The sequence below is a fragment of the Equus przewalskii genome, chromosome 17 (assembly GCF_037783145.1).
Source record: "Equus przewalskii isolate Varuska chromosome 17, EquPr2, whole genome shotgun sequence".
NCBI lineage: Eukaryota > Metazoa > Chordata > Mammalia > Perissodactyla > Equidae > Equus > Equus przewalskii.
Window position 1 is genome coordinate 58,913,783 of NC_091847.1, and position 26,864 is coordinate 58,940,646.

Here is a 26,864-nt window from a genome sequence, read left to right on the forward strand (position 1 = left end):
TTCATTTCTATTCATAGTAAATATGGTTAAGGAAGTGAAGTTGACGTACAAGTGCAAACTAAACTCAGATTTAACAGTAGTTTTGCGTTGCATTTATCTGAGCTTACGTGCTTTCCACCAATTGGGATAATCAAAGGTCTAGTGGATGTGAACTGGCTGGAAGATGTTTCCTTGCATTTTTCTTTTAACAACATAATCCCAGCCCTGAAGTCTTGGTGCAGTCAAACAACAGTAGCTGATACACTCAAATGGCGTGTGAGGGTTTTCTTGACCCGGTTATAAAATTGTGATCTTGAACATCATTACAATACTTTCTTTTACTGCAAGATTATAGTAAAACTTAGTTTACTGCTCGTTATAGCACTTGTATTCTGAAAAGACAGCAGTCAAAATTGTGAAGATTGACTTTTGTTTTTTAGTCAAACGTTTGTCTGCTTTGAGAGATAAAGAACCTCTCTTTCCTTAGACAAGTCTAACAAAACTAAAATAGCCTTCCTTATGTAAATAAAAACTTCCTTATAAAACATGGACTTCTTTGAAAGACTTCTTACCCATTATAATGTGCAAAGTTGCAGTTACCACGTGAGGGACTCCATGAAGAGAATGTGCCAATACGTTAGTGGAGCCTGCCAAATCAATTTTAAAACATGTACAATCAATGGAGAATACTTTTTTTGAAGAAGAAGAATAAGATTAGCCCTGAGCTAACTACTGCCAGTTCTCCTCTTTTTTGCTGAGGGAGACTGGCCCTGAGCTAACATCCATGCCCATCTTCCTCTACTTTATATGTGGGACGCCAACTACAGCATGGCTTTTGCCAAGCGGTGCCATGTCCACACCCGGGATCCGAACTGGTGAACCCCGGGCCGTCAAAGCGGGATGTGCCAACTTAACCACTTCACCACCGGGCCGGCCCCCTAGCATACATTTTAAACTAACCATTTGCCCTTATTTTATACAGATGTCACTATATAATGTTTAGATGTAAAATTAATGGAAGTTTATAAGTTTTCATTCACAGCACAGATGCACATCAAACAGTTGTTAAATTACTATTTAATCTTCAAACAACTCAAAAGTCAGAAAATATTTTATAGTATCTATTTGCTCACAGGTTTTTCCATCATGAAAGTCTATTGTCTCCCAGGAAATATTAGCTATATCAAAATCTACTCCATCCCACTTTAATGAATGGGCTTCTAACTTCTATATCAAAATGAGCACCAACAGAATGGTGTCTCTGGTGAGCAGAGACAAATACATAAGCAAATAATAAAAATCCAAATAACAGCCAAGAAAATGTACAGAATCACCATAAAGTACAAAAGACATGCTTTAAACACATTTAATGAATCTTAGAGATAAGCTCTCATCGAAATGGGTATTTCCCTCTATTATCCAACAAATAGCATCCTAGATGAAGAAAATTTTTAATTTAATGGGTATTTGTGATGGTATGAAAATCTGAGACATTATGGATTTCTGATTTTTTATAATCATTTGCATAATTTAAGACCCACATGAATTTTTCCCACCAACCTCCAGAAGGAAAGAGCTCTCTCAAGTCAGGTCCCTGGAACACTTATGTGTCTCTGAGATCTTGGGGGAAAAGCCCTGCTTCCTGAGGGGAAAATACCAGCTAGCCCCTGCCATTCCCAGGAAGTGAAAAGGGTTTAAAATTAAGAAGCTACAGTTTTGCTTGAGTTAAAGAATATGAGAAAGAAATCCAGTAACAGCCGAGAGCTGTGAAAGTATGGATGTGTTGTGTACTACAGCTCTCAAGGCAGAGGCTAGTCCCCTGGACTTGTTACTCAAGAACCTTCCTGTGTGGTTAGATGTAATCTGTGCTTGGGCTGTTCAGATGGAGAAGCTGAAGCAACTCAGACATTATTAACCAAGACTGTCATTAACGTAATAACAATCATTAGGGACCTTTCTAAGCATTAATGATTTCCAGACCTCTAGTAATACCAATACAAAGAAAAGTTCACCTTAACTAATTGTAAACTGGTTTATCAAAAGACAAGTTAGGGTTCGACCCTTGTTACTCAGAATATGGCCCACAGTCCAGCAGCAATGACAATACCTGGGTGCTTACTAAAATGTTGACTCTCAGGCCCCACTCCAGACCTACTGAGTCAGTCTGCCTTTTATAAGATCTTCAGGTTACGTGTATGTACAGTAACTTGGAGAGGCAGTCTTCTAGAATGCATGGTCCAGGATCAGGGAGGTTGTTAAAAAACAAATTTCTGGTGCTGGCCCAGTGGTGTAGTGCTCTCCTTCAGCAGCCTGGGGTTCGCAGGTTCAGATCGCAGGCACGGAGCTACACTACTCATCAAGCCATGCTGTGGTGGCAATCCGCATGCAAAATGGAGGAGGATTGGCACAGATATTAGCCCAGGGACAATCTTCCTCAGGCAAAAAGAGGAAGATTGGTGGCAGATGTTGGCTCAGGGTCAATCTTCCTCACACCAGCCGCTGCAAAAATAGGCAAATTTCTGGGTTCTACCTCAAACCCAGGGAATGAGATTCCCTGGGAATTGGGCTCAGGTGTCCAGGTTTCAGCAAGTTCTCAAGGTGATTCATATGCACCCTAAGGTTTGAGAACAAGTGGTCCAGAAACCTGTTACTCAGTGCATCTTTACCTAGGACTCAATTACCTAGGCCTTTCCAATTATCCTTTGACCCTCTACACCCTGCCCTTTTGCTGTCTAATTGCTAATTAATCTGAAATGGGTGGGAGAAAAAAGAGGAAACAAATCAATCTATTTTGCTTCCCAATCAGATTTACGGTAAAGGTTTTGGAGGAAGCCGCATAATTAGAGTGAGATATTTAGGATTATCAATGGATCCCAGTCCTCCATGAAACACATTTCCTCCATTACCATGGTTAATTAGGAGTAGGCCATAAAAGCATTCCTCTAGAAAGGCTATTAAAAGACATAATATAATGTTGTCATGTGCAATAGACAATGACACATATCATGACTCAAGAAAATAAAGACCATTTATTCCCTGTGAGTTTGAAGCATGCTAAGCATGCCCAAGCACAAATCCTTTTAGAATGCTAGAGATCACTTTTTTATTTTTATGTCTTCTCAGGCTTTGCAACTTTGTAACTTTTCCTTAATTCCATAGAACTTGGCAGTGATGATAGGCAGGACCAGAAGTCAGAAAATTACTTTAGTCATCTCCTACTCTGATTAACCTGTAACTTAGTCCTCAGGAACGGTTTTTTACACTCTGAATTAAAAAGGAAAAGTTCATAAGGAAAGTGGATGTAAAATTGTAAAACTAGGGATTGCTCTATTTTTTTGTTTGGACAATCTACAAAATAGAGTACAATTTTCTGAAACAAAATGTAATCCATCTGAAACGATGTCTACATGCCAAGAGAACATGCTGCTCGCATAAATAACAACTAGGTAATTTTAGCATTCTCACAAAAGCTATAAATGCTCTACTTCAAGGTAAACATTTTAATTAGCCTGAAAAGTTATTTTTCTTAACGCTCCCAGCAACTTTGCTCACAACCACCTCCTCAGACCTGCTAACATGTGCCAAATACAAAGAGTAAGGACAGAAGTAGCAGCTCATGTAAAGAATGACTGATGAAAGTACCAGGCAGAAACTAGAGAGACAAAAAAAAAGAAAGAAAAAAATTGTCCTTGGAAGTGCAAGCACTTCTGCAGAACAATTAACTTAATTAACCAGACACCATGAATATTCATAAGGCCGTTAATGTCTCCCACATCCAAACAGATAAATGTGATGTAATGACTTCCTAGTCGAGCATATCTAAAATTCTCATGAAAACTGCACCTACACTTTGGTTCTTTGCCTGAAACATCATAGAAATTAACAGTCCCTTGGCAATATTTTATACTCCTTAAATTAATTGGAAAGCATGAATTTATTTACGTGAACTCTATAGGAATATATGGTTCGCAGCCATCAGTATGTGGATTGAGGCTTGTTTTACAACAACTGGATTGCTCTTTTATTTTTATGTCCTCTCCAGCTTTTTTCTCTGTCCTCCCCCCACCCCTTTAATCGCAATCTCTCTGTATAGTTCCTTAGCACCAGTTCCCATAGCAACAAGCACCATTGCTAATGGCCAGCAGTTCAAATACAGGCTTTCCCACATCTGATCCATCTGAGTCTGACCATAACTCAGCCGCTTAGTCTGTTGGCTCAGCAGAGTAATTTACTAAACACTGTCCCTCTGGGTGTCTCTCTCCAGGAGGCAAATGGCTTCAAAGGCAGACCATCTTCTGTGTTCAGCTTGGAAACTTCCTGCCTGGCTCTTGTTCCCATTCTCTATCAAAGCCCTGACTAGGCATAGAGTCCTCCTATTAAATATGTTCCACACATAACTTCCTCCTTCTAGTAGATGGAATCCATAAGCTGGAACTCCCGTACTGTGACCAGAGTTTTGGCAACAGGCTGTATCTTCTAAACAAAAAGTATTCAACTGGTATTTCTACATATCCACTGTACATAGAAAACACTTTCAAAATCGGAGATATGCTTAAAAAGTATAATAATGATAAAACTCAGTGCTATTCCTTCATAAAACCAGAGTTACATTCTACAAAGATAAGCATAACCACCAGTTTTTCTAGCTAATTATTTTCTTTATGTCAAATGCATACCTGTGGGGACACCTATCTTTCTACTTTTGATGCCCAGCAGTTAATGAGTGATCTCAGGAGTGTAGCTACTTATGAAGAGAAACAGTGATCTCCTTCGCATGAGTGGAATGTTGAAAAGATTCCACCATTATAGACAGAGCTACACAAAAAGGTCAAAGTGACTGGCTCCAAATGCATCCTTTTTTCTTTTTGAGTTGAGGTTATTCTGCTCTCTTCTACTTAAGACCATCACAGGTTTTTCTCTATGTGCTATACAGTTATCAGGATATATCAGAAAATCCCTCTTCTTTTAAATTCTTGTTTTGATGAAAGCCTTCGTACTTTAAAAGGGCAATTTGTGTATCTTTTACTCTTTGTTAATTAACAATACTAAAAATACTGAAATACATACTAAACGAATGTGGTCATCAAATGGATAGGATGTTGAATTTTTTCCAACTATGTGCATTATTTTCTATTTTCATAGGAAAGAATAATTGTTTCTGCTTCTCTTTAGAGGTAAATGAAGAGAAATAATCACTTTCCTTCATCATTATGTGTTTAAATAATAATTTGGGAGGAGCGACACCAATAACATCATAAACTTGTGAAAGATGCTTTCCTCTTTTCCGGATCCCAGTGTTACTAGAGGGGTCCCCCCAGGCTCTGATCTCCACTTTTTCCTGCTCCCTTCCCCTAATCACAAATCACCCTAGAACCAGCTCCCAGAAGATTGCTTCCTACTATTTGTCAACTACAATTCAGATCCTTCTTGTGGCATCCAGAAGCCACCATGGTTGGGGCCTATTTTGACACCATTATCACCCAACAAATGGCCCATTTTCTATTCCCCAACACTCTTGGGTTTTTCCCTGACATTTATCATTTTTGCAGTCAAGAAAATAATTCATTCTAATCTTTTTAAGCCAGATCCTGTCTATTTTTAGGCCTAATTTAAGTGGTACTTATTCTATAACGTTTTCACTACATTCATTCGCTTAACAAATTTTATTGAGCATCACTGTGTCACATTCTATTCTATTCTAGCTGCTGGAGATACAGTAGTCAGAATGAATCCTTTTGGCATTCTCAAGGTTACCTGTTTATACTTTGATTATGGGAGTTACCACATTTTACCTAATATGGAATTGCAAACAGCTTGCCTGGAGTGGGCCTGTTTTGAAACTTCATATCTGGGACTGTGTGATCATTACACTTTCATTTAAGAAGGTAAAATAATCATAATCTCATTCACTAATTGCTTAACTATGTATTAAACCTTCCACATATACCATCTAATTTAATACTACAATAACCTTGAAATGAAGTGAATATTATGTATGTTATCTCTCTTTAATGGATTAGAAAAAATGAGGCTCAAAGAAATTAAATAACTGTTGAAAGTCTCACATTTGCTAATGGAGATGCCGAGCTTGGGTCTTTCAGAATCAAAGTCTGCATTTAACTCTGTGTTACACTATCTAGGTTAGGAAGTAACTAGGGATAGATAGGAGGAGAGGTTCCAGTTAGCAGATCCATGGCCCCTCCCTTGCCTGCTGGTATTACACCAAGTGGAAGCTGTGCTTGGACAGGAGTCAGGATGCTGTCTGCTTCCACCCCAGCGTCCTTCTGGGCTCTGAGAAGCAAAGCGTGGGCTACTTCACTGGCCGATCCATCTCCACCAACACACACGACGCTAGAAAACAAGAAATTAAGTAAAAGAATGCAAAGCTTCAAAGTAATTGGTAATAATTCATGAAATCTAGGCTTCAAAATATTAATCCTATATATTTCATGTGCATGATTACTCACACACCTCAAACATTTTAGTATGTGTCAGTGGATAAGAAGACACTGGAACTGCACTGGTAAAGTTTACCTTATAATACCATGATGACATCCCATAAACAAAATATTTTTAAATGAGTTAAGAGGCATTAAAACATTTGAACCTGTTAACTCACATCTGACCTGCATTTTGCTCTGTTAATGTCCAAAAGCATATTATACTCATTTTGTGTATTTTAATAATAGTCATGGGCAATCCATTTAATTAACATAAACCAAAGAGATAAAATCCTGCTAATTTTCAACATAGCTTGAAAAGACAAATAGCAATAAAAATCATGTAAAATATGAAGCTTTAATTTAAGGAACTGCTAATTATCATTAGTATATGAATATAATAATTGCAAATCTGAACTGGTTTTCATCTCCTCGACATTACCGCTACACAGCACTTTTAAAATTAGTGTTACTACCCTTTGACCCTAGTCAGCGCTGCTAATATCTTTTTTAGACTTCATTATAAGTAGACTATGAGGGAGTAGGTGTGGGAATCCATGACAGTAATACATACAATACCAGAAATTTGTTTCACAATCATTTGTATTTAAAAGATGCAAAATAATTTTAAGTATCAAAATCATATCAATTTACCCAAAAAGAGGATGATTTTGTGTCATTCAAAGCTGATGTCACAACTTAAGGCCTACAAGGGCCCAGCAGGAGAGTATGCTCAGTCTAAAGGAGAAAGCTTCTCAGCTCCAGCCCATCACATCCTCTGGGAGGCAGGCCCAGAGGACCACATATTCTGATTTTTGTAGAGAAGCCACAGATCCTGATTTTGGGGTGAGTCTTCTAATTTGTAAATCCTGGCAACTCGTCTTCAGTATACTTATGCGTCACTTAATGACAGGGGTATGTTCTAAGAAAGGTGTCTTAGGCAATTTCACTGTTGTGCAAACATCATAGGGTGTACTGACACAAACCTAGATGGTATAACTTACTATACACCTAGGCTATATGGTACTATCTTACAGGACCACCATTGTAGTTGTGTATGCAGTCTGTCATTGACTGAAATGTTATCATGCAGCACATGACTGTATGTTTAAAAACTCTATGTGCCAAACCAAACAGCCTACAGGCCATAATCAGCAGGGGTTACTGGTTCCCTAAGTTTAAAAAATTCCAGGGGTTGATGAAACCAGAGGCTAAGGATATTTTTTCCATCAATTCCCTCTACCTTGTTCTCAGCCTTCCAGCCCCAGCACTTCGCTGAGGTTCAGTCCTATGGGGGCACAGAGCCTGGGCAAGCCAGGTCTACCCGAGTTAGAAGAGACTCCAGGATACGGGATATGACCCAGGTCATTTTTGGCTAGGGGTATTATTTTATACCTGAATTGATTCTAAGGGTTCACAGTGTGGCCACTCGTCGGAGAAAAACAGTTATACCTACTGAGGGTCAACTTTATGTCAGATACATTGGCTCTTTTCTATTAAATCCTCAGAATTCTATAAGTAGGCATTAGCCTCATATTTATAAATGGGGAAGCAAAGTTTGATTTGAACCTTATCTGTATGATTTCAAAGCTCTCTATGAGCAGATTTCCAAACATTCTATGAACTTAAGTGTAACTCCCAGCTCCATACCTGTCTACCTGCTGTGGTGTGTGTCCCTGAAAGGAGCACAGAAAGTCAGCCAACAAAGCAACTAACTTAACACCAAAGAACTTGACTCTCCCATCTAGTACAACAACATCTGACCCCGGGAATCCTGCATCCAGTTAATATAGCGTCGTGCATGTTAACTCACTGCTAGAGTTAGTAGAAATGGCCTTTCTATGAACACGCTCTGCTACAAAAACCTTTGAAATTTTGTCATAATACATGCTGTGTTAAATATTTTGAAACTATAACAAATGATGACAATCAAATAAAGTAACCTTTAGCAAGTAATTACTATGCACCAGGCACTGTTCTCAGTGCTCTCTGTGTATTAACTCATTTAATTTGAATGATAACTGCATGCAATGGATACTTCTACTCTCAATTTACAGATTAGGAACCTAAGGCGTAGAAAGATTAAGTAGCTTTTCCAAGGTCACACCACAGTAAGTGATAGAATGAGGACCTGACAAAAGACATTTGCCCTTAGAGCCTGCACCCTATTAAATATACTATATTCCTTTGCTATACATGAAACCTAACCAAAATAGCCCTATGAGGGTTTTATTATTTTGAAAATCAGTTTACTAGTAGAATCAATGTGAAATTGAATGAGTGAGGAAGGAACATATTTATTTATGGTGATCACTACTATATCATTAAGATTATCTCCAGGTATAGTTACTCAACCTAGGAAATACACTTAATACAAACATATCACAAGAGTCTGGACACTATAAGGTAAAAAAAAATCCAGTTTTTATGATGAGTTAGTTTAACACACTTAAGAGTTACCCTAAAACATAAACCTTAGTGCAACTAATCCTTTTCATGTGGTATATCTTATGTTTTCAGAATAAGTAAAGTCCTTGCCATGACCCCACGTAGAATGATTCTGTCTAGAAAATACAAGTAGGGGCTAATATCTTTTTATAAAAAGTAATATGGTAATATGAAAATTTTTAAGTGGGTGTTTGTCTATCAACCAATATCATCTTTGAAATGTTAAATGTATCATTTAATTTTTTATTTAAACTTTTTCTTTTTTGAAAAAACATACTTTTTTTTAAACCTTACTTAGTAATACAAATATTGATAAAATGTCAATGTTAGCCAAATAATGTCTAGATTATTGTGGGTCTGATTAATGATGAAACTAACAAAAGAAGAAAAACCGTGTAATTCAACAAATTCAAACGTAAAAAGCTGTGAAATAAGATAGGAAAATATTAGTATACTTATAATTGCATAAGAGCTATAGATTAGCTTAACTGAATTCACACTTATAAATTTAACTGCTTCAATCTATGCACCTGATATTACTCTTCCCTTTGCCTTTACAAAACTTCCTGTTCATGCCCAGTATAAGGAGGGGGCAATATGGAAACTGACACTCCTACAAGTTTTCACAGTGGATCTGAGAATGTTTGCTAGAACACACTGGAGTTGCACACCGGCTGTCATGAGTACTGATACACTGTTCCTGTTGGCTTTAGAAATATGTGACAGTGTGTCTTCATAGAAACACACATAACTCATTAAAAAATTCCAAAATCTTAGCAAATAACATTTAAAAAATCTTACTTAATCATTTTGCCTTACTGAATAATGTACATAGTATCTTTCTTGGATCTTAACCTCTCTGGTCTGTGTCCAAAAACCTTTAGGTGATTGCCTAATCAGTCCCTGTGGATAGCTCCGCTGGAGTCGGGCGGAGATGCTCCAGGCTCAAGTTCTTGAAGGAATGTGAGGCCCTCTCTCATCCAATAGAATCTTTGGGTCACCTTACCCTATCCTTGAGTCTCTTGCATACATTTCCCAGAATGTGCTCCCACAGCCACTCTTCAAACAGGTTGAGGAACAGGGAATCCAAGAATGCAGGGCATTCCATTTTCAAACAATTCTACTTGTTAGAAAATTGTTCTTTTGAAGTCCTAAAGAAATGATGTTTCCATTGCTCTCCTCAAATATCTCTCTATGCAATTTTAAGTAAAGTAACTTTTAATTATCATTTTATTAAGATAGTTATCCCAACCACCATATCAGCTCCTACTGGAAAAACTGGGCCCATGAAAATAAATGAACTATTGAAAGGACCTTAGGAAATAGATGACTTTCAATAGAAATTTTAAACTATTATATGTCCTAAATAAATCAGCATGCTAGAGCTTAGAAACAGTTAAATCACTGAAACTCAATTCATATAACGGATAGGCCAAACTATTTGGTTAAAAAATATATGAGTAAGGGGCTGGCCCAGTGGTATAGAGGTGAAGTTCACATGGTAGACTTCAGCAGCCCAGGGGTGGCAGGTTTGGATCCCTGGTGCAGACCTACGCACTGCTTATCCACTCATGCTGTGGCAGCATCCTATGTATAAAATAGAAGATGGGCACAGGTGTTAGCTCAGGGCCAATCTTCCTCAGCAAAAAGAGGAGGATTGGCGACAGATATTAGCTCAGGACTAATCTTCCTCAAAAAAAAAAAAAAGGGTAATAACTAAGAGATCTATATATCTTTCAGTGCCACACTGCAAAATAACAACACCTGCCATGTGAAATAAACAAGAACTAAGTATGTTCAGATAAAGAGAAACATATTACCACATTGCACTTGAGCAATAGTCCTTCATCAGTCTGCAAAGTTGTTCTTAATCCTCACCATAGTATAATTACCAACAGAGCATATTAATAGATATCACGTTTAGCAGAACACTTCATAACGTTGATGAGCAAGACCAGATCTAATACCTACACTATCCATTATTCTCGTTATTTATATAACATTGCTTTGAAGCAAAGACTTATTTGCAATGCAGCCAGTCTCATATACTCAGAAGCTGTGTCTCAGGACTATGAATCATATTCAGGTAGGAGCTGGTGGGCATGATTTCTCCAACTACTTTTCTCAAATTGTATACTTGCAAGATAATTTCCTAAATGTAGCCTATTAATCAATTTGTCTAGCTCTCAGTATACAGCTCTGAAGCAGTCTCCTACCTCATACTCTTCATCCTCAATATTTATATAATATTGCCATCTAGATTTACCCCTCTGAATTAAATTCCTTTTTGAAAAATCATGTTTTACTTTCCAAACTTTCTTATTCATCCACTAATATTTCATCTCACCAAAAAGTATTAAGCATTTCTGAAAAACAACCCTGCTAACGCTCCATTTTGATTGCATCACTTTCCTCCCTAAAATATTCTAATGGTTCTCTGGGAAGAGTAAAGCCTTTCGCTTTGGTTGAAAGACCCAACTGCCCTTCCTGATATTGTGAGTCTTTTGTTGACCCCTGCTGATCACCATGTGACACAAATAATTCACATACTTGCCACCTTTAAAATTCTGAAAAATCCACCCTTGCAAAAAACCTTCCCTAAAAGCACATGTTTTTGTCTTACACATCGATCCAGCACTATAGCAAATTGATTCGCCTAATTTCTAAAAATAGTATTAAAGTTTATGTCACTAGCCTTGTTTCTAATGTTTGCATGCCTGTGAACAATTTCTACACACTCCAGCAATGTATTGCAGATCATTATGAAGAACATACTTATTTGGTAGCCACTAAATTATAGAAGGTAATTAAAATTAGCATCTTTTATTCATTCTGAAAATAATAGATTTATTTTTATAAAATGTTTACCCTCACAGCCAAAGTAACCAGGGGGTAGCTATCAATACTGTCAATAAATTTGCAAAAGAGGATCAGAGTACAGTTATGCCATTTGACCAATATAATATCTTCCATTAATGCTCTTCTAGATACTTACGTGGTTAAAGCCAAAAATTAAGGACTATAGAGGCAAATGGGGTACACTGTGATTCCCCAGTACTTATAATTAGATTTCTCCTTTTGCTTTCCTAGGCTCAATCCTAAGAGTCGATGACTACGCCGTATTATTATCATTATTATCAGTAATTGTTATTATACAGGAATGAATGACATAGACACAATCACAATTTTTAAACAATTATATGTCCCAAATATGTGGCAAAAAACTAATGAAAACATTTAATAACATAAGCTATGTGACACATATAGATTAACAACAAACCTACCCATCAAATCCCTGTAGTTCACATTCCTTCAGGAGTGACAGAGCATGCCCTTCATATTCTGTTACTATTAAAAAAACAAAAGCACAAAACAGTGAAAGTTTTAAACAAAAATCTATACTTTTTAACTTGGTTTGGCAAAATAATATGATAAACATATGGTCAGGTCATAAAAGAACGTTTATTCTTGACTATTTATATTTTAATCATGGGAAAGAGAATTAAGTGTTACTTGCCTGATGTGTTTTATGGCTTTATGTAAAAGAGGGTCATATATTTGTTCCAACTACATAAGTCATTTGGGGATATCCCACACACAGCAGTTAGATCATTTATCTTGGTGCCTGTCTGTTTAGTTTCCCCTAAATAAGACACATTTCCTTTAAATCAGAAGCCCAAGAGCAGCAGTATTTTGAAAATAAGGCATATTAGCTGGCATCAAACAGTCAATGTTAAATTGCTTTGGCAACCTTACATGAATAAATTAGTTGAAAGGTTAGTGTAAGATTTACATACTAGAAGAATGTGTATCTGGAACTGCTAGACTAAAAAGAGGAGGAGTTGGATGTGAAAATATGAAGCAAAGCCAACACCAATGATAACAGACCCAAAGCTGAGAAGGAGGGTGGCACGGGCCCACAAGAGCCAGATCCTCCGAGGAAATGAATCTGTCACTCCCTATCGCTGTCTCCGCAGTCATGATGCCCTATGCAGTATTGTAAATGCCAGTGAAGACGGGATAAACTGGCACACTGCAGATGGCACCAAGCATCCCAACCACATTTAGCATTTTCTAGGGCAGCTCTGCCAGAAGAGACAGCCCAGCTGTATCCACCCATCAAAGATTTCTGCTGACTGACATGACATTGCAGATGGATTTTTTGTGTAAGAATGTGCATCATTATATGCAAGATTACATTAATCTTTCATGCCTGTCTGTCCCTGGTGCCAGCATGGTTCCAGTTTTTTCTACAATGTTTTTAGATATTGTTGGAAATTATTAGTCTTGGTGACTAAAAGAATCATTCTGTATCCAGCAGCATTACACTGTAATCCTCCATAGTTTATTCAAATGCCGTTAATATTCACACGAATAAAACCTCTCTATTAAACTCTAATCAGAAGAAAGCTACAAGAAAACTAAATATAAAATATTAATATTAATAAACTTGGAAGGTTAAGTTATCATAAATGACTGTGTGCTGATCATTCATTTATAACCTCAGCAAGTAGTTGCAACCTTAAAAAGCAAAATAATAAAATTTCTTACATATATACATTAAAAATAATTAAGGCTATTATGAAGAAATATTTATGCTGAGAATCAGTTTATCAAGTGTGCTTTTATACCAAAGCTTACTTTGGTAAAGCTTATAAATCCAACAAAAAATTAGTCTTAAAATTATGTTATGGCTGAATGCTATTTTTATTTAGGAAAATTTTGAAATAGTTCATTTTTTCCTTTGATCTTGCAGGTGGAAACCATCTAAACACTGATGCAAATTATCCTAGAACAATAAGTTTTTAAGTGACACTGTAAAAGTTAAATAAAATGACAGATCTGGAACAAAGAGTCAGAAAAGATGAAAGAAACCTGACCATAATATAGTAGGACAATGAACAAAACGAATAAAGTTCTTGGCTTCAGAAAGATTATATTCTGGAGACAGACAACATACACTAATTTTTAAAAATGAATGTACACTATAAAGTAATAATAAGTGATTATAAAGAAAAATAATGTAGGGGAAAAGGAAAGAAAGTAATCTGGACTACTAGTTAGATATAGAAGAAATCAAAATATTTAGACAGGATATTCCAGGGATCTGGATTCAGAAAGAGCCAGATTCAAATCAACTTTGGAGCTTATTACTCCAAATCAACATGAAGAGTGAACTGCTAGGCAAATGCAGTTTCGAAAGAAAGTTACTAGCCTTTTCTCTCATGTACCTTCCTTTTCCAATGACATTGACACCCTATGTCCCTTCCATATAGGAAATTGGGAGTTTCTATTATTTACAAGACTTTGGACACATAGTTCTTATTGCTGGGACCCTCCCACCCACCCCAACCTTCCATTTAAATATTACTTTCTCAGGAAGACAAGACTGCACGAGGGTAAAGTCTTGAGGTTGGTATTGAATGCTGAGGAGGAAACAGGCTTAAGTAAAGCCGGAAGAGATTTGTATCGGACATAAGGAAACATTTGTTGGTCTGGTGATAAAATTCTATAACGAGATAAGATACTGAGTTGTCATTTTCTTTCCTGTCCTATAGGTTCTTCAGACTTAGTAAGCTCAAAATAGAATCCGTTATTTCCAGCTTCAACTCTGTTGCCTCTCAATTACGTTGTTCTTTTTGTGTTTCATCATCCACTCCCCCCTGCCTGAGACAAGAAAATACCTTCTTCCTACAGCATCCCTCTCCTTCACTCTCCACAGCTACTGCATGGCTAAAGACAGCTGTTTCTGTCTTTTAATTGTGCTGCAGCATCCCAGCCGTCCTCAAGCCAATGCCCTAAATCTTGTCACCAACACCTTGAATGTGTATACGATGACAGCCTCTTCTCCAGTCCCCCTCCAACCTGTATCCCACTCGAGGCAGAATGACTTTTCTCAAGCACATATTTGATCACGTCGCTTCCCTACAAAAAGTCCATTGATGACCATTCATTGTCCCCAGGGATAAAGTTCCAACTCCCTAATTGACATATTAGTATTAGAAATGGGACTGGCCATATTCATCCACAATTACTTAAGGGATAATAAAATGAATCTTTCACCCAGAATTCTCTCTCTCTCTAGCTGGATATGATGCATGAACATTTACTATCCAGATTTTTATTAAAATTCAGGTAAAATTGGAAGGAAATAATGCCTCAGCATACTAGCATCTTTGTGACTCAGTTTTATCAAATTGTCTAGCTTTCTGTTGGGTAAGATCAGAAATAACAAGAGGCATTTCCAAGGAAGGAAGGGCTTCAAGTAGAGACATAAAGAGCCAAAGATAAATGATTCAAAGAGGAGATTTAATAAAAGCATCAAAAGTTAGACATGATTCTAGAAGGAGAAAAAAGAAGAAAGTGACAACAAACCCCACTTTTTTGACACTTCTGCCCAGGGCCAGACAGGAGGTAAAATTAGCTGGTGACAAGGCACTCCCATGTGCTCTGAGCTGGCAGAGATCAAGGCTGCATTCAGAGAAGTGTCTCTGACCATGCTAATGATAACGAGCATGATAAGGTCTAGCAGCTTTGTTAATACAAAAATTGACTGAAAGGGATGGAATTGCCTATCATGAATAAGAGAGATCGAGGGCAGACATGATATCTATTTTCAGATATCTTAATGACTCTTGTATGCAAGATGGGACACATTTATTTCGTTGATTTTGTATTACTACAAAAGATAGCATCAACTCTAAAAATTACAAGGAGGTAAACTTCAGCTCAGAAGTTCTCCATGCAGCTGTCACCTCGCACAAAGGCATTTGGCCAAAGGGGCAGGCAGGTTTCAATCCAGCCTGTACTCCTGTTCAACATGCTAGGTGACCTTGGGCTGAATCAGTCCAGAGGAAGGGCACCTTTTTGTAAGTCAGCACAAAGGAGGGGCCTTTGTCTAATAGGCATAAGGGCACAGCGACCCTGAACTCAAGATAAGAATGTCTATCAACATTGCCCAGTAAAGGCACACACTGAGTCCCACACGGTGCCCACGCCAAGGCTGAGTGGTCATCCATGAGGAGTGCCACACACCTGCACTCCACCATATGGGGCAAATTGACCTAGATGGCCTCTAAAGTTCTCTCCAGTTTGATTTCTCTCCTGCCTTGACTTTCACTTTATTGTCTTATGAATTATCCTATGAATCTACGATCTCTCAAAATTCTTCTCACACCTTTAAATAGTGTAATTCCTAAAAGTCCACTCTGTTTGAGGACGAAGAGAAAGAAATGGTGTCATATGCCAGCATGGGCTTACCATTCATGATCTTTGATTCGTACACCAACAAGTCATTACGGAAAAATAACTCAGTTCTTTCTAGGTTCTCCTAGAAGTTTTTCTGATCCCATTACTACATCAGATACTGCATTGGAGGTGGTAGCAGAGGGGGGATGTAACTTTAACTCGACTATTTCAAACGATGCTGATCTATCTTCAGAAGTAGTTAGGGTTTCAGCACTAATCAAAATGAAAGAATATATTTTTATTAATGTGGTGAGATTCTTTTTTTTAACTGGAAGTTTGTACCTCATCCATTTTGCCCACCCTCACCCCCGACCTCTGGCAACCACCAATCTGTTCTCTGTTTCTATGTTTTGGTTTTTTTCTTCTTTGGGTTTTTTTTAGATTCCCCATATAAGTGAGATCATATGGTATTTATCTTTCTCTATTGACTTATTTCTAGCACAATGCTCTCAAGGTCCATCTATGTTGTCACAAATGACAAGATTTCCTTCTTTTATATGGCTGAATAATATTCCAGGGTGTGTATGTGTATATGTGTATACATGTGTGTGTGTGCCACATCCTTTTTATCCATTCGGCCATCCATAGATACCCAGGTTTCTTACACGTCTTGGCTGTTGTAAATAGTGCTGCAATGAACATGGGGTGCAGAGATCTCTTCAAGTCACTGTTTTTGTTTCCTTCAGATAAATGCCCAAAAGTGAAATTGGATCATATGGCAGTTCTAGTTTTAATTTTCTGAGGAACATCCACACTGTTTTCCACAGTAGCTGCACCAATTTGCATTCCCACCAACAGTGCACAAGGGTTCCCTTTTCTCCATATCCTCACCAGTACTTGATATTTCTCATCTTTTTGATAGTAGCCATTCTGGTTACTCAGAATGGCTCATGGTGGTTTTGATTTGCATTTCCCTGGTGATTAGTGATTTGAGCACCTTTTCATGTACCTGTTGACCACCCATATGTCTTCTTTGGGGAATTATCTATTCAGATTCTCTGCCTATTTTTTAATCAGACTGTTGATTTGTTTGCCATTTTTAAATGAAATTTATAGGAAAAACTACTTTATAATATATATATATAGCTACAATTTTTAAAATCATGCCTCATTTATATAGCACTCTCTTCTAATGAATTCATCATCATATAGGATTTATTATGTAATTCATACTCCATTTGGATTCAGCAATGCACACAAAATACATTAAAACAATGGTCATCCTGGACATGCAGAAAATATGTATGCTTTCTTCCTTATTCTTTCATATAAGATACTTTTCTTTCAAAATGTAAATTGAATCTTAACATTTCACAATTTATGAAAATGAAATGCACAGCAGCAGTATGACCATTTTCTATAGCACTTTATGATATACAAGCTAGTTTCAAATATATTACCTTTTTCAAACTTCAAAACTATACTGTGAGATAGGCAGTAAGATTCTAAAACTTTTCAAGTATCCACACATTTATTCAGTCCTTCACACAAAATAGGAAATATTTTTTATCTGAATACTTAGCCAATATACATACTAAAATGGTTTTATAAGCAAAAGATGCAATTTTATAATTTTGCCTGTAGGAGGAGTGTTAGGCACCTAATAATTAGCCATTCTGCACAAATACATAAGTAAATTCTAAATTTGCTTTATGTAATATTCTAATTTTATGTTAAACTAAATATAACAACATTTACAGATTTAGAAAAAAGGTCCTAGAACATAATATTTTTCTCTCCAATACAAGTGTTTTAAGAAAGAAAGCACATTCCTATCATTTACTCTACCTTAGGTGAGGCCTCCTCTACCGGTTTCCTTTCCTCCAATCTCTCTCTCTTCCTAATCGCTATTCTACTGGCAGAATCATCTTTGCTAAACCAGATTACAGCACTATGATAAAAACTTTACACTAACTTGGGATCAGTGCATGAGCAAACTCCTGAGTGGAGCATAAAGATCCTTCCATAATCTGGACTCAAATTTCCTCTATAGTACATTGTTGGGAACCTTCCCAGAGCCCTTTTGCCCTTTTTTCTCACTAATAGAACCCAAATTCAGTTCTGATATCCTCAGCCTCTAGGAAGGTTGAGGGGTCCTACCCTCAGCCCATGGGAAGGGTCTTGATAGTTAAGAGAGTGATTGCTCCAGGTTGGGCATACATACTATGACAGTCAAACTGAAAGGAAGAAATGTTAATCCTTGTTCAGGATTAGAGCATGTTGGGTCTCTCTCTCACCTACACACACTTCTCCCCACCACAGTAGATGGGAATAAAGAAGGATCCAATCCACTGGCAACCATTTTACGATGATGGAAAGGACCAGATTTAATATGAAGTCAAAACTGAGGGAACTAGAGCAGCTATGAAAGAACTCTCAAGATGATATGGGTACAACACACACATACACACCCCCCCTACACTTGTTTGTGTTCACTAGCTTGTCTTCCTTCCCTCACTTTTCTTCTGATAATGCACAGAAAACCATTTTCTTGCCTTCTCTGACTCTCCAAAACTGTCCAGTTCAAGTTTCTAGTTCAAATAATTATCTTGAGTCTTCTGATCAAAATTAATGTCACTCTCTGAGACACCATAGTTCTTTTATGCCTATCCAAATTATATTTATTTTAAATATCTACAGTCATGCATCACATAACAATGTTTCAGTCAACAACAGATGACTTATACAATGGTGTTGTTTTAAGATTAGTCCCACACACCATAGGTGTGTAGTAGGCTCCACCATCTAGGTTTGTGTAAGTACACTCTATCATGTCCACACAAGGATGAAATCACCTAACAAGGCATTTTTCAGAACGTATCCCCATTGGTAAGTGACCTATGACTGTACTTGAATCCCTAATAAATTAAAGGTCACTCGAGAGCAGGTGGTACAGCTTATTCATCTTGTATTATGCATATTGCTTAACATAAGGCATTCAACAAAAGTTTCTTGAACTGAAGGGCATATAGTAACATCCATGTGAAACTGTTCTGGATATTAAATCAATGAAACAAAATAATGTTACTGAGTTTGCCAATAAGTTTATTCAATTTTGGTTATCCTAATACAAATTTCAAACTGTTCCTTCTGCCAATCTTGGAAAATCTCCAGTGAAAAGGAATGATAGCTCTGAATTGTTTCTTTGTGTTATAAATCACCTTTAAGTAAGCCAAAAATCCCAAAGATGAAAGGTTAACTCCTTCACAACAATTTTATTTTAATTCAGAAATTCCTCTTGAGTTTTTCGTGGTAGTTTCTCTTGAACTTCCATTGTAGTAGATATCTTTTGGGGTGGCTGACCTTCCCACAAAGATTGCCTTTAAAAAATTTATTTTAAGAACTTCCTTCTACCCCAGTCCATCAAGTAACGAGATGAGGGCTTCAATGACCTTATTTACATAGTGACACCCATCTCCCTTGGTTATAGCTGAGCAAAGCCAGGTCACTGAATCCTTTCCCCAGAAATTTACAATCAGGACTAAGAGATGCCAAGTGCACTCTGGCCTTGTCTCCTGAGTAGACTAATATGAATACTCTTCATCAATTAAAATTGACTACAAATTTACACTGTGTGTTAGTGAAGCTACGTAGAAATAAGACCAGAAAAACTGAGGGCATGATTCTCCATAGCTTCAACTTTCCTTCTCAGTCCACCCCTGTGGGAAAAATTAGTCTCAAGGAAACAAAGAAATTTGGTCACCAAACTCAAAAGTTAAAAAGGATTTTACTGATCTTTGTATGAAATTTAGCTTTAGCAAATTTGTATTTTTGTCGGCACAAACATAAACACCTTTCTTATTTTAGACAATGAAGTTAAGCTTCTGGCTTCTCTAAATTCATCTAAAACCAGGAGGTAAGTGCTTAGTTTTGACCTAACCAGCAGGGGTCAGAGTCAGAACAAAAACCACCTAATGAAGGATTCCATGGAAAGACATCAAACATTTAAGGGAGCAAAAAGCAATTGCTTGCCAAACTGCAGAAATAATGTGTAAATAGCAAACATCTCAATGAAGACGTCAAAAAATGTGCAGCTACCTTTAAAATGATGCCTAATAATTTTTAAAGTCTGAAAAAATGGTCTAAAGAGAAAAATATTGATACTCTAACAAAAACTACACAATAAAAAAAGAAAACAATAATTAAATTATAATCCTGCAGTTGGCTGCAGCGGGTTACAGAACTATAAAAAAGCTTTAGATATTACAGGCATCTTCTTAAATTTAGATTAAGAACAAATTCAGGTCATTTTACTTCCTTAAGTATGATTTTTTTTTTTTAAGTGGCAAAATAATATTCTGCAAATGACTTACTTGTCACATCAGTCTTTATTCCTGCAATCTTCAACAGTGGTTCAACCTTCTTGTAATAGACCTGAGTAGCTTCTTTTTTGTGGCTTTGGGGGTTAAGGAGTATTTTTAACGACTTTGGTCTATTTGAAAAACCTAAGAGGAAAACATAAAGACAAAGTTATAAAGTCTCTATCAGTAGTTTTTCTTTCCCTTTAAAACCATACGCCAAGTCCAGTTAGAATGCTATACACTCACTTAAATAGCATTTTCTATTTTTATTTGAAATTACAAGAATTTTCCTGAATACACCATTATTTTAAAATATTTACATTTTCCTCTCAGCTAGAAAGGTACATCCTTCTTAAAATAAATAATAAGTTATAACAAAACATTTTATTTATGAACGAAAATGTGAATGAAAGCAACTTCATGAGTATTAGGCAAGATTTATATATATTTACCAAATCATAGATAATATATCCAATATTCCTTTAGCATTTGTTTGTGGGGAAAAAAGCAGTGAACTGTGACAAATAGAAAGGTCCATTTTCTCTCCTTAGATAAATGTGCTCATTATTAGAATTGGGCACTCCACTGACCCCAGGGCTACCCAGGCCTGACCTGTGGATGAGCCCACAGTGGAGACGTGTAAGCGGGGCCGGGTCAGGGCCAGCACCCAGAGCAATGCATGCTGGGGCCTCAACAGAGGGTTTAGGTTGGGCCAGGGGAGAAAGGACTCTTCCCCTGGGAATTGGAAAGCAACGCCTCTCAGCCAGAATTTGATGATGGTGCTGCCTCACAGTTGGGGCTGAGATTTGATACTACAATTTTCTGGGCTTGCAAGATGCTTATCACTTAGAACCCAGTTGGAGCAGGTGCAAAGCAAATTTTCTGTTGTTAGGAAGGGGCAGGAGGGACAGAGGAGCCAAAAGAAAGCTGACGACGGTTTCTTTCATGGAAAGCTGCTCTCACAGGGCCCCATTTCAAGGTTAAAAAGGCAGCTACTAACATCCGTTTTTAATAAAACTGTTACTAAAGCCAAATGAAAAATGCCCATTACACCAAAGTTACTATTTTGTGCCTCAAATAGAGACAATATTTCACTTCTCATCACATTTGATATAATAAAATCTTTCAACAGCACATTCCGGTTTGAATTCAGAGTGAGTATTGGATGAGAGAGAGAGAAACTCTTTATATTCTTGGTAATCGCCCCTGGGCTCCCTATTTTGGTAAGGGGCCTCTGTCAGTGTCCTAATCACCCAGTCTTGAAACCCCAAAACCGTGCTCATTTCCTTCCTTTTTTCCAATGCCTACACTCAAATGACTGCCCAGATTCATGAGATGATAACTATTTGCTTCCATTGCTTCTGCCTTTCCTGGCTGTCGCCCTCAGGCTTAGTGTTCTTGGGGGCCACTGCGTGGGCACCTACCCTTCCACCGCATCCTTGGGCATCACAGCTCTGATGAGCCCCACAGTGTTCAAAAGCTGCCAAAGCTCATCGCTGCCTGCAGAGCAAGCCCGAGCCTCTTAAAATGATATTCAGAGCCCTCCCCCAAACAACTCCAACCTACCTTTCTCCTTCAACCTTTCTTCTTCCTCTCTCTCACATACTCAAGAAACATTTATTGAGCATTTGTGCTGAGCACTGGGAAGAGGGGCAAAGCAATTAAGATGCAGTTCATGCTTTAAAGGAGGAAGACGTCTCCACAAATAGACACAGCACCAGACAGAGTGACTTGTTAAAAGAGAGGCGCAAGGCACCATGGGAGTGTACAGAAGAGGGTGGTTAATTCTCATTAGGGGTCTGGAAAAGCCTTCCTGGAGAAGGGAGTATTGGAGCGGGGCTTGTGGTTCATGCTGTTTTCAACTACTTAGAATTCCCTCCCCCTCACCCCTCATCCTACCCCTTAGCAAAACAGCAAGGGCGGGGCAAGGGAAGAAATTCAAAGCCGTGAGACCAGCATGGGCAAAAGCACAAGCTGAGCAAGTGCAGAGGTTTCTGCCTCATGCTCCTTGGACCCACTGTATTAATTGCCAAATGCCAGGAGTGCCAGGCCTTCCTTTGTTCAGATGGTTTTCCCTTTCCACTCCACCCTATCACTACTTCTGTGAAAACTCTACCATTTTTTTCAAAGCTCACTTTAAATACCACTGTCTCACTGAAGCTTTTCACAATCACTGACAGAATTCACCTCTCTGGCTTCTCGCTGCCACTTTCCTCTATGTGCTTCTATTAACTATTTTTTATATCATTTATACATAAAAATTCTGATAAAAGACCCAATATCTTGGGACTCCCACTGACCAAACATGGGACGATACCAAATGGACTCAAGATAGTAATATATCATACTAAGGGGGAGAAGGGAAAACTCTGTCTTATAGCAGAATGATAATTCATAAATACGCAAGAAATTACAGAGTTAGAAAAATTACTATTTTCAACCATCGTTATAATAATGGATTCAGGCAAGAATCAGCAATAGATGCTAAAACTATCAGTGACAGTCAGTTGGGAAACAAAATATTTACTTATTCTTAAACTCTGTCCCTCATTATCGCTCTCATTACAAAGGGTAAAAGATACATTTACAGTAGGAAAGTCCAGCAGACACCATCTTAGGCAAGTGATCAAAGTTAACAATGCCCTGAATGGTACGAATGGACACATAGGCCTCGTGATGTGTGTTACACAGCACAGAGAAGGGCACATCACATCCACGGCATTCCTGGCCAAACTACGTAATGTGGATCTAACACAAAATGCTCAGACAAACCTGAGTTGAGGGGCATTCTCAAAATAACTACCTTAAACTCAAAAATGTCAAGGCCATGAAAGACAAAGAAAAGCTGAGCTACTGTTCCAGACTAAAGAGATGACAACTAAAGGCAGTGTGTGATTCTGGATCAGGTTCAAAAAAAAGAACTGTCGTAAAGGACAGTATTATTGCCCTTTAACCAGGAAGGACTAAGCAGATAAATCTAGGGCTCACTTTTATTAAAACATGACAAGGACAAGAAACTTGTTCTCAACCCCAGAGCCCAAGAGTCAGACTAAATATCCAAATTAAGTTTACCTTTCCTGGTAAATTTGCTGGAACACCCTGCTACATTTCTCAAGCAGGGGGAGACCCGGTAAGGAAGGTGTCTAGGCACCAAATGGCTCCCCCAAATGTTATCATAAAAACCAACTTTTATTTCCCCCTCTTCCTACATCATGGCCATGGGGGAATAGCAGAAGTTTGTGGAAATGGGAAACAGTCATTTAGGGCGTGTGAGGGTGAGCACATCGTAGTTAAAGTCTCGTCGGCTTTAAAAACATATGTGTAAAAGGACATATGACATGTCTTTGAGACACAATCCTCTTAATAAGGCAGGAAAGAGGCTAAAATTATTTTTTAAAGATTTTCTAAAAAGCTTTAAGCAAAATAACTGAGTCTTAAGAATAAAATTAACAACAATAGTAATGAAAACTAAATTAATCAGAAAGTTCCATTTCATAGACATTCTGGTACTATAAATTGAGGTCTTTTTAAACACAAGTCAATAAGGCCAACTTTTCACCAGAACATGTATTCATTTTCCCATTTCTCTTTTCTTTTTGGGTACACTTAATATGATAATTATGAAGCTAGAGTCGAAGTATATACAAATTAGGTAGTAATTTGATACAAATTCATAAATCAGAATGGGGATTTCTATCGAATAAAGTAGAACTTTTTAAAAACGTTTTTCATTAGGTGGAATAAAGAGATAGAATATTTGAAAAATCTCCAACCTTCTTTTCTACCATGCTCCCTCAAGCCTCCGTCTACTCCATTCAGTTCCTTTAACTCACCACACTCCCTCTACCACCGGACCCTTGCACTTGCTCTCCCCTCTCTCTGCCTATGCACACATTCCACAGCCACTTGGCCCAATTAACCTCTACTCTGTGTTTTGATCTCACCTTATTCATCACTTCCTTGGAGAAGACTGCCATGGCCTCCTTGGCTATGTGACTTTAGCTAGGTCATTTACCCCTTACGAGTTGTCCTTACAAGTGCATTCACTTGCCAGTCTTGATCCTTACACTGTTGTAATTTTACATTTATTTATTTGTTCTCCCCTATCGGACTGGAAACCCTCTGGAATTCTTCTCCGTGTTCTTTCTCTTTTAGTGCAGGGCATGTAATAGATGATCAAATATTTGATGAATGAATAAAAGGGTGATGTTAGCCTCAGGCCGTCTAGATAACAATGGCATCCATTCATTTATTCACAAATTATTGCATGCCTAGTATTTGACAGGCAGGCTTCTAGAAGCTGAGCTCTGTCAGTAAACAAGAAAGCCTCTGTCCTCATGAAGCTTCCACTCTAATTTTGGGAGATAGAAATAAACAAGAGAATTCAGAGTATGTCAAGTGGCAATAAAATCTAAGGATAAAAATGAAGCTCAGAGGGAGGACAAAGGTACAAGAAATGACTTGCTGGCCAGGGAGGGTCAGGTCACCCAGAGCCTTGTAGGCATTTACAAGGACTTTGGCTTTTTCTCTGAGAGAGAGGAGAAGCATGGAGAATTCTGAGCAGTGCAGCATCATAATCTTGGGTATTAAAAGGATCATTCTAGCTGCTGTGTGGAAAGTGGATACAGTAAGGGCAAGGACTGACAAAGTAAGAATAGTCACGATATTCCAGGTGGAAAACGATTGTTCTTGGACTGGAAAGGTTGAAGTGGAGGCTATAAGAAAAGTTAGATTCTAGATACATTTTGAAGGGAGCGCTGACAGAATTTGTATGCTTTTTGGATATGGTATGTGAAAGAGAACAGTCAAAGATTAGTCTAATGTGTGGCTGGATAAGAGGAAAATGAGGACATAAGATGGGTAAGGACTAGTGAAAAAGTGGTAGAATCAGTAAGTTGTGGTCTCAGTGGGGCTAAAGGATTTTGGAGTTGGGGGAGTAGATCAGGCAAGCTAGAAAGACAGACGGCAGTAGCCACAGGGAGGGTAGGATGCTTGAAATTGAGACTGAATTATTGCTTATCACAATAACAAGATCTGAGGAACTTCCATATTCATCAGAATCACCAGAAGGGCTTCTTAAAACACAGATTTCTGGGTCCCAGCTCCAGAGTTTTGGACTCAGTAGTCTGGGGTGGGTCTCAGAATTCATATTTAAGTTCCCAGGTAATGCTGATGATGTTAGTCCAGGGACCATACTTTGAGAACCACTGCTCCAGAAATATGATTACAGGAGGAGGTAGGTGAATTGAAGCACAGGTCACGATCTTTGAAGGACAAGAGGCCGAAAACTAAGAGAAATCTACAAAACACACAGAATTATGACATCAGTAGTGTTGGAGGGAGTAGCAGTGAGATAGGAGCAAAAGTCTTCAAGAACTGGGAGAAGGATGCAGTAGTCTGTACAGAGCTACAAAAGTAGTGCCAGCTAGTGGTGTCTGATGAATTGAGCTTCAATGCTGCAGATTTTTACGCTGAGAAAATAGTCCCAAAATAGCAGTAAGATGCAAGGAAGACATGAAGACATCAACAACACCTCCAGGACCAGTTGTATGAAATGTACAGCAGAAAGAACAGCCACCTACTTGAGATGGCAGCAGAGGAAGCCATAAGCTCCTAGAAGAGCTATGTCTCTCTATTTAAGCAAGAAGGTGAGGGGAATATTTGGAAAAGTGGTTAAAAATATAGGAGATTTTGCTAATGATGGACCATTCGTTCCACAGGGCAGAATTAAATGGTGTCTGGGGTTAAGGAAAGTGGAGAATGGGGTCAGGTTAGGGGGTACAGAGAGAGAGCCTTAGAGGGATGGACGTCCAGGTGTTGAAGGGCCCTAGGCAGTGATATGGTGGGAAAGAGATAAGAATTGTTTGCAGCAGTTGGGGTTAGAGATTAGGAGGGTGGGGAGTGGAGTCTTACCCCAAGCATATGGAGCTCTATGAATTTTGTCTTTCCTCCAGCCAATGTCAAAGCTGGGGAAGGAGCAAAACTGCCTGGAGCTAGAGTTGCTCCAAAGCCCCTTTCCTTCTCAGTCAGTGTTGGAATCTGAACCCAGGTCTGTCTGAGGCACTAGGATATTCTCTTCACCAAGTGTTCTCAGTGCAAATGTTCTATATTTGAGAACAACATGCCCAGTTGTTTTTGTACAGATTAAAATATACACATGGTATGGGACTGAAAATCTCCTTATTCAACTCATTCCCTGATATCCAGTTCCCCTCCTGGGGGACAACCACCGGTATCACTTTGAGAATCTATTCTATACATGTAAGTCACGTGCTACATAACAACATTTCAGTCAATGACAGACCACATATAAAACAGTGGTCCCATGAGATTAGTACCATACAGCCTAAATGTGTAGTCCGCTATATTATCTGGGTTTGTGTAGGTATACTCTGTGATGTTCACACAAGGACAAAACCGCCTACTGATGCATTTCTCAGAACTTATC

At 38.1% G+C, this 26,864-nt stretch overlaps 1 protein-coding gene across 1 annotated transcript in view; it reads right to left on the reverse strand.

The window, feature by feature from the left end:
- Positions 1-26,864, reverse strand: part of CERKL (CERK like autophagy regulator) — a 112,419-nt gene that overhangs the window by 14,067 nt on the left and 71,488 nt on the right. Inside the window, exons 3-6 of the mRNA XM_070581635.1 lie at positions 20,429-20,560; positions 12,152-12,215; positions 6,188-6,330; positions 552-626 (exon numbers count right to left, since the gene is read on the reverse strand). Of these exons, the coding sequence (XP_070437736.1) occupies positions 552-626; positions 6,188-6,330; positions 12,152-12,215; positions 20,429-20,560 (414 nt within the window). The remainder of the gene's footprint in view (positions 1-551; positions 627-6,187; positions 6,331-12,151; positions 12,216-20,428; positions 20,561-26,864) is intronic.